General features: G+C 44.0%; 1 protein-coding gene across 1 annotated transcript; it reads right to left on the bottom strand.

Moving 5' to 3' along the window:
* Positions 1 to 225: 225 nt before the first annotated feature.
* Positions 226 to 7,074, bottom strand: LOC308280686 (elastase-1-like; the record flags this gene model as incomplete). Its single annotated transcript, XM_080755007.1, has 8 exons — positions 226 to 240; positions 1,141 to 1,296; positions 2,037 to 2,182; positions 2,626 to 2,762; positions 3,107 to 3,232; positions 3,719 to 3,822; positions 4,157 to 4,248; positions 7,011 to 7,074. 8 exons carry the CDS (start codon positions 7,072 to 7,074, stop codon positions 226 to 228), a joined length of 840 nt encoding a protein of 279 aa, XP_080611133.1.
* Between the last annotated feature and the right edge of the window lie 2,485 nt (positions 7,075 to 9,559).

The following is a 9,559-nucleotide window of genomic DNA, read 5'->3' on the forward strand; positions in this document are numbered from 1 at the left end:
GAGGGAAGGGAGGGGGGGGAATCTCAAGGTGAAGGTCTGGTGTGATGTCATCTCTTGAGTTCTGAACGAAACTGGAGTTGCAGCAGGAAGCAGGTTTCTTTGCTTGACTGGAAACGTCAAATGGTGAGAAGAGTTGAAGCTCTTGAAGGACTGGTGTGATGTGCACATCTCTGAGTTCTGGACAGAACTGGAGTCGCAGCAGTCGAGCTGGTTTTTGTGAGCTTCCTAGTTCAGCACGAACTGTAGACAGATGAACAAGAGGAAGACCATAATATGTAACTATAGATAATATTGTTCCTGAAGAAACAATGAGGGCTCACTTCAAGCCCCCCCAAAAAATTAGTATGAGGTTTGGGAGGTGGGGTGGCGGTGGAGTATAGGGTGTGTGTTTGTGTGGGGGGGACGTTTTAGCATCAACATATACTTTGAGTACAGCACCAATTCACCAAATTAAGATTAGACACCCACAGCCACAACACCAGAGGGAGCGCACACAACAATCTGATAACACAAACCCATAAGACAAATATGGGTAAATTCTCCTTCTACAACACTGCCACCCAGGTTGGAATTCCTTGACTATCTCCCTTAAAACATGCAGCTTGCTGGCATCCTTCAAAACTGCCCTGAAGACTCACCTTTCAGGAGGCCAGAGAAGGAGGTAGTTATCACTTCTCCCATAGACAAGCGAGAAGTTATCACCCCCACCTCCTTTACCTTAGCCCCACCCCCTTGTTTCCCCTATCCTGTACATATAGTGTTTTTAGTGATTTTTAGTATTCGAATTATTCGACCTCAAAGTATTCGAATAGTTGAATATTCGACAGGACTGGCCAAACTGTCAAATATTAAGTCAGCAAGAGGCGAACATTGTATGTAGATCTGCTATTTTCACAATATTTATTATCTGAGTCACATTAAATGTAATACCTACAATTCCAAGTGCTTGTCAGGGTGGGGGTCCCCAGTTCAAATATGTTTATTTTGGGTGTCACAGCCTAAAAAGGTTTGAGAACCCCTGGTATAGAGCATTAACAAATTCATCCACCAGGGCCATTGACAACTCAGAAAAAAACAACGTCGGATAGTGACTTTGATATTCGAATATTCAAATATTCGAATATTCTGCGAATGCCCTACCTTGAACCCTGGAGGACTGGGTCCAATGTACTCAGAGAGACGTGTGAAGACAGTTGGCTTCTTGAGGACGTTGCACCTCCCGTGCCCCCAGCTGACAACACCGTGGACCACCCAGGTGCCGTTCTCCTCACACATCAGGGGACCACCGTCGTCTCCCTACATAGGCAGACAGAAAGGAGAGATTTGGATTTTTTTCACAAGGGTCGGTCCAATTGACCAATGATGATATCGCAGCATGCGATTATAAAGCAAGTTTCTGTTATCTTAACTCACAATGTTTTGATTGATTGGATATTTTATTAGACCAAAAATGAAGAACAGTATTATAGTCAATACAAAGTACAGTTAAACACCCTGCCTAAAAGGAACACCCAAATAAGTAATTTTACGGTCTTGTTTACGTCGGAGGTCCTTGGTATTCAATTCACGGACATAACAAACAAAAAAACAAACAATCAAATATCATCACAATTATAAAACACTATCCACGAGTTTCCAACGCCCCATAGTGCATTGCGCAGACGTCTGTACCGAGCTTCCTGCGCCGATTTACAAGCTCACAACGGGTTGCATCTGCGACGCGACGTGAGCTTGTATGTCTGCTGTTAAACCCGGAAGTTTGGTCCCGATGGTCTCCAGTAAACTCCCGCGGAAACTTGTGGATATGTACAGAGTAGGGGAAAAGAGGGGGTGGGGCTAAGGTAAGGGCCCCCCCCTCACTTCTCGCCAATGGGAGAAGTGATAACAACCTACTTCCCTGGCCTCCTGAAAGGTGAATTTTCAGGGCGGTTTTGAAGGAGACGATGCGACGCACTATGAACACGTTTTTAATAGGCAAGGCCTGAAAAGCAATGATTTTTCACCCAACACCAGTGATGTTATCTCAGTACACTCACATGGCAGCCGGAGTCCACGCCGTTCCCCCCAGCGCAGATCATGTTGGTCTTCACTCTGCCTCCCCACCAGTCCTCTCTGGAACAGGTCTCATGGTCCACCACGGGACGTACGGCTTGCATCAGTACGTGCGGCTTGCAATTCACGGCTGTGAAGGGAAAAGACAAATAGAATATTTTATTGGCAACGACTCGACATACCGTACAGTATCACCAATTAAAAGCGGCAAATGGATTGAACACATATGGATAATCACTGAGATTGCATTTCCCCACCCCTATTAGGCTGGACTCACACATATGCGTGAAACATCGTCTGAGAATGGCCACTGGGGGCGCCGTACTAATGCATTGTCAATGCAAAACACCAAACAACCTTCCATTGACAATGCATTGGACCTCCCCCCCCCCCCCCTCTTTCTGACACGATAGCTGTCGCAAATGTGTGTGGCGCGCCTTACACATTCATGTTGTGGGTTGTATTTTTATTTATCAACTGTTTGTCAGTTATGCACTATGCCGAGGTAGGAGTTTATTTTTCTTTTCTTTCTACTTTTGTTTTCATTTTTTCCAAAGAATGTTTTCAACTCACCTTTAGTACGCCCCCATCCGGTGGTGTAGCAGGTGTAGTTGTGAGGCAGGATCTGGCCTGGGGGAGGCACTGCAGCGGGCTGGACGAACTGATTCATGGTGACATTGGAGGCAAATTCCAGCACGGCCAAGTCATACCTAAAAGAGAATTAAAGGACATGCAGAGCAGGTGTTTGGTTGAGTCATGAGTGTGATAAAGACGACAGACTATTGGCTGCCAGTTGGACTATTTCATGCCTGATTTATATATGCTCACAACGCCTCGCAACGCCTCAACTCTTATTAGTGCTTGTCAGGGTGGGGGAATTATGATTATTGTGGGGGTCTCGGCCTGAAAAGGTTGAGAACCACTGCTCTTTAATAGGATGATGAGCCCCCACCCTTGGTAAATATAATAATAATAATATAAGGGTAGTAATAAGGGTAATAATAATAAGGGTAATAATAATAATAATAATAATATATGATGATGATCCACCCACCCTTGGTAGACATCCCCGTTCCACCAGGGATGGATGTGCACCCCAGAGATGTTCAGCATCTGCTCTCGGCCGCTCTCAACGTCCAAATCGTGTTCACCAACAACCGCACGAAGTGTCTCCGGTTTGCTGTTTTTGAGACAAAGGTTAGACAGAGATATTGTTAACATCAGATCATGTATTTGTCTTTTCTTTTTCTTTTCCTTCTTCTTTTTTCTCTCTGCTATGTCATTCACAGCTTGAATGAAATCTGTGCAGTCAAAAGGGTCTGCATTGTATTTGACAGTAATCGTCATAGTTCAAATGATTGACAGTGACCGAGGCTTTTGACATGAAAGTTTAAACTTTAGAGTCTAAAAGTATGTTTGGCTTACGTGCAAAACAGTTTATTTAGTATGGGAGAAAAAGATCAAAGCAAAACAAAACAATGTTTTGACAGAAATGCTGGCTTTTATAGTCAAAATTGGGGTCCCATTAAAAAAGGGGGGGAAAAGTAATTAAATGGAGTCTGTGGTCTAATATACAGTATAGCATATCAAACTGTGCCCCTTAAATGACAAAAGGTTTGAGAACTAATACATACAGTCCAGTGTGTGTACAGTATGTTTACGTTACCTCCAGTCCACACAGTGAGCTGCGGTAATGGCATAGCTTTCGTGCAGCAGCACTGCTCCACACATGTGGTGGTATTTGCCATCCCTCAGATACTGGACGGACACCTGACAGAAACACAAACATGAATCGAGTGAAATAATATATGTGATTTAAGCTTTAGTATACACAGAGAGGTCAATTCTTTCAACATAAGATGCTGCATTTAAGTTCAGGAGAGTTTGAACAAGGCAATTCTCTTGAATGCTGCCTTCAGGTGTGGCATGGAAAGAGGGCATTTGCATTTCTTGCACCATAGTAAAAACTGCATTCATGGTCTGGAGAGGGCACTTTTTACAGATAAAAGGGCAGAGGTTATGTCTATGTGTGCACTGTGTAGCATCATCAGTGATGATCTAACTCAGAGAGCGTACAAATGGAACCAAACTGTAAAATCTATACCTGTGAAGGCCAGGCGTTGGGTTGGGCCTCTCCTCCTCCTCCAACAACATGCCCTGAAATGTCCTCCAGAAAGCGACGGCCAAAGTCAGCCTCTGAGAATGAGACGTGAGAGAGAACAGTTTACCATGTTGTGCCAGTTACACATTGTGCCAGTGTGGTTTCCATTTGAGAACCACTTAAGTGGGGTCCGGGGACCCCCAGGGGTCAGCCGGCCGAGTGGATCTGTAGGACCAGTTACAGTGTCAAGTCTCAAGTCTGCACAGACTTTGGGTGCAGTGCTCATGCCCGGGCATACATCATTATACAGTACACAACCAGCAATAGGCTCTGACTGTGCATAACTTGTAGCTCCCTTTTCCAGAAAGTGGCATAAACATGTTTTCCTGTTTCGGGTCAGTTGCACCTTGCTTAATTTCATGCTTCAAATTAATCTATTAGGCCAGGGGTCTTCAACAAGGGGTCTGGGACCTCTAGGGGGTCCTCAGAGTTACTACAGGGTGGCCGCCAAATCTTTGTGTGATAGAATAATGTTTTAACCACTTGAACCCTAGTGTCCCTATTCTGAGTCGAACATTAGCCAAAAATAGCAGATCTACAAGCTTACAACGCCTAGCGTTGCGAGGCATTGTAAGCTTGTAGATCTGCTATTTTTGGCAACGAGGTTTGTAAAGGGATAAGAATAGCAGACCAAAGTATTTGATGGTTCAAATACACATTACTCCAACATGATGACCGTGCTGTCAAACAAGTCTATAAGCTGTCTAAGAAATCTATGAACATTTTTAATCTGCAACACAATTTTATACAATATATTAGAGGGGGTCCCTGCTTCATCTCTCTCTCTCAGCTAAGGGGTCCCTGGCCTGAAAACGTTGAAGACCCCTGTATTAGGCAACTCAGAAATGCCGGAACAGGAAATGCTTATCGTCGTTGTCGGATGGAAACCTTGTACCTCCAAGTTTCAAATGTGTACGTTCTTTTGCAAAGTAAAGCCCTGCTTCATCAAACAAGGCTGTCGCACAAAAGTAGTGAAAACAGCAGATCTACAAGCACACAACGCGACCCGGTGCGGGGTCATGCTCAAGCTCCCTCAGCCCTATGTTCCCTCAGCCCTATGTTCCCTCAGCCCTATGTTCCCTCAGCCCTATGTTCCCTCAGCCCTATGTTCCCTCACTCCCTAACAATTTATTATACCCTATGTTCCCTCAACCCTATGCTTCCCCCAGCCCTATGTTCCCTCAATTCCAAAATAGACCCTATGTTCCCTCAGCCCTATGTTCCCTCAACCCAAAAATAGACCCTATGTTCCCTCAGCCCTATGTTCCCTCAGCCCAAAATAGACGGTGCCATGGCATTGGTCCGACATCTCATTGTTCCGATGTCCCATTAAGGGCGTCTTACTGGGCAAGGTCACGCCATCTGTCTTGGCCACCAGTCTTGGCCATATATGGATTATGTTGGTGTGGTTCCCCTAACAGGGCATCATCTGGGAATACCCATATGTGAACTTTTAATTTATGTTATCCTTTATTAATATATATCGGACCAGTTACCCATATATGGAGATCCCTGTTACCCATGCATTCACAGATATGGCCTTAATAATGATGACATCAGGGATCTCCATATATGGGCATATAAAGAGTTAGCATTCTTCAGGTTAACATTCACCAGGTTAGCATTCACCAGCATCGGCAGGTCAGCATTCACAAGGTTAGCATTCGCCAGCATTCAAAAGGTTAGCATTCACCAGTGTCGGCAGGTCCGCATTCACGGGTTAGCATACACCAGCGTTGGCAGATCAGCATTCACCAGGTTAGTATTCACCAGGTTAGCATTCAACAGCGTCGGCAGGTTAGCATTCACCAGGTTAGCATTCACCAGCATCGGACGAATGGGGTGTCAGAACAATGAGACGTCGGAAACAATGCCATGAGGGACTGAGATTTTTGGTCTGAGGGAACATAGGGCTGAGGGAACATAGGGTCCTATTTTGGGATGAGGGAACATAGGGCTGAGGGAGCTTGAGCATGGACCCCGCGGTGCGAGGCGTTGTGTGCTTGTAGATCGGCTGTTTTCACTAGTTTATATCATTTTTTAAATGATAAATGCAAAACCAACGGTTTTGGACATACAAGGTTTTCACCCGACAATGACGTTATGCAACCTTCTGGTAAAGGGAACTACTGTACAGTTCCCTGGCCTGCACAGAGCCTGTTGGATTGTACAGTAATACTCCAAACTGACCTTCTTCCCCGGGGGTTGGTGGTCCCGCAGCGGCTGGCACTGGTCCCGAGGTACAAGCACAGCGCAGAAGCACCGCGGCTAGGATGGTCGTGAAGCCAGCCACGCTGAGACCACACAGAGTCCATTTACTACGGGTAAATGTACAGACCCGCTTCTTGAACCAGGCACGAGGACCTATAGGGGGGAGGACATGCACGCACGCACGCACGCACGCACGCACGCACACACACACACACACACACACACACACACAGGTGAAATCAAGTCTTTGAACCTAAGAAGCAGGGGCATCACAAGGGGGGGGGGGGGGGGGGACTGAGTTGCTAGGGCCCTTAACTATTCTATACTTTAGCGATTGAAAAATAGCAGATCTACAAGCTCGCAGCGCGGCACTTGGTGCCGCTCTGTGAGTTTGTATATCTGCTATTTTTCAACAGCTAAAGCACAAAATAACGTGTAATAATGCGTTCCCAACTTCCCAGTCTAAATGGGTTAAATCCCCTCCTTGTATAGCCAGTGCCCAGAATTTGGTGCGACACCCCTGCTAAGAAGTAAAAATGTACAGTATGCACAGTATGTTTTTGTGATTTCTTTTTAAATATCTTACCAGGCTGAATGTCTTCAGTCGTCAGTTCTATGCTGCTCTCAGCAGCCTGCATGTGCACTGGCATCTTGAGACCCCCGTCAGTCACTCACAGAGACCTGCAGGCCACAGGTGTAGCACATCAGTGATTCTGAACCTTTCCAATTTCACAGACCCACCATTTGATACAAATTTGCGTCTCTCTGGGACCCGAACCCCAATCTACACTGTGAAAGCCTCAGTGTTTACTTCACTCTGAGAGTGTACAAATGGAACCAAACATACTTGTTTCCATTTGACATTCCCTTCGTAAGAACTATTGCACTTAACTGGTTAACTCTAATCTATGAGTGTTCCACATATTTCCAGGGAGGACATCGCTTACACAATACATTGTTTCTCTCTACGTCAAAGAGAAGAACGACAACAAAGAAAGAGCATGTGCTCAAGCAAGCGCTACATTCAAAGTTGTGTAGGCCGGTGTTTCTCAACCTTTTTTCTGCATGGGCACACTTTTCATGTCCCAAGAATCCATGGGCACACCAACATAATACGGGGGTGTAAATATCGTCACTGTCGGGAAGAAACCTTGTATCTCCAAGTTTCAAAATGTGTACGTTTCTTCGCAAAGTAAAGCCCTGCTTCATCATAGGCCTACAAGGCTGTCGCACAACAGTAGTGAAAACAGCAGATGCGAGGCGTTGTGTGCTTGTAGATCGGCTGTTTTCACTACTTTAAATCATTTTTAAAATGATAAATTCAACACTGGTTTTCAAGCAGTTTCAAGGGGCACACTTGACCCTTCTCATGGGCACACCAAAGGTCCCCAGGCACAGTGGTTGAGAAACACTGGTGTAGGCTACTGCACAAAGGCTGTATGCACAAGGCCAAACTTATTAGATGACGTAGTATAGCATGCACACTTGAAGCTGCAGTGCATCCAGTTTTTATCTAGGTGAAGATAGTACAGGCGTGGGATCCAAGCATCAAGAAATATAGGCTGAATAATGTAAATAAGTAGTTTTAAAATGGATGGTAGAACAAGAATGGTGAGCAATATAGTTATAGTTGCTGCTTGGCATGAATGGACATCGTTCATTCAGGGAATAAGCTAAATGCCTAAATTGTAAACGGTAACTGTCAGCCAAGGTTTTTTAGGTAAAATTATCAACAATAACAGTTATTATAACAATCATTATATTTCCGTGTGTACATAACGACCAAATGCCACACCCGTTCTATTTTGTCAGAGGCATGGGGGCTAGAAAACATGTACACCGCAGATAAAAGAATCAAAGAACCAATGTAACCCATGCAATGGAATGTTCAGAAATGTATCTGTTTGGTTTCGTGAGAAGACCTTGGCAGAACAACACAACATAACCCTTTGAGAAACCAAGGTAACATCTCATGCCACAAAGCATGTTTTGAACCCAACCTTTGGGTTTCAGTTTTTCTCACTGTAATCACTTAATCATCAGACAATATACTGTACGTCAGTGGTTCTCAAACTTGGGTCTGGGGACCCCCAGGGGTCCTGGAGCGAGTTCCAGGGGGACCCCAGCAAAATGAGTTAATATATGTAGCATCATAATCAGTTTAAACACAAACACTATTTTAGACTATGGCTTTTTAAAAATAGTTTTTTTTTAATATATATTATAACAAATCAGGAATACTTTTCTTTTCTGTGGGTCCCTGGCACAAAATATTATCAAATGGGGGTCTGTGGTCAAATACATATTCATTTGGGGGTCCTTGACATGAACACGTTTGAAAACCACTGCTGTATGTTCACACATCAGACAATATCAACCTCAATATAACAATACAATATTTAACCTCTTTTATGGGGGTCCCTGGCCAGATACATATTTATCTGGGGGTCCTTCCTTGACATGAAAATGTTTGAGAACAATGCAGGCATGCACTCAAAAAGCAAATTCCCATGAAAGGGTTGTCAAATTCTTTGGTATAGGTAGGCGACTGGCACCCCCTACAGGCTATATAGTGCAACTTACTGAGTGGGTGATAAAAAAAAATAATGCTCTGTTTTAAACCTGTAATGAAACGTTAGGGACAACATTTTGTAGATTTAGCTACACGCATCATGTATTGAATTGAAAGAGAGGATCCACTTCTGGTCTTAATCATGTATAAAGGGGAGGATTAGGCCTATAGGTCATATACAAAATACAATCATAATTCTCTGCTATGTTGCACTATAGAGCTACCTTTTATCACACATCAAAAAAATAAATATAATTGGGTCATTCAAAACGAAATCAATCATTGTTAATAAACACCAGAAGTTCTGAGAAAAAGCTTAAAACAGACCAAAATAATACACTTCAATGACACTTGACTAATAGGCTATTAATTGCACATACACGAATGCACATTCTGTCAATAACCCATTATTATGGATGGAGTTCGAAACAAGGGCCCAATACTCCATAACACATTTATTGTAGGCCTACCTAAGATGTGGGCTTATTCAAGCTTGTTATCGAGCATATAGCGTCCCATGACATCATGTTTAAACAATCAAGACAAGAGGCGATCAAGAAATT

The sequence above is a fragment of the Nannobrachium achirus genome (assembly GCF_963921795.1).
Source record: "Nannobrachium achirus genome assembly, contig: SCAFFOLD_162, whole genome shotgun sequence".
NCBI lineage: Eukaryota > Metazoa > Chordata > Actinopteri > Myctophiformes > Myctophidae > Nannobrachium > Nannobrachium achirus.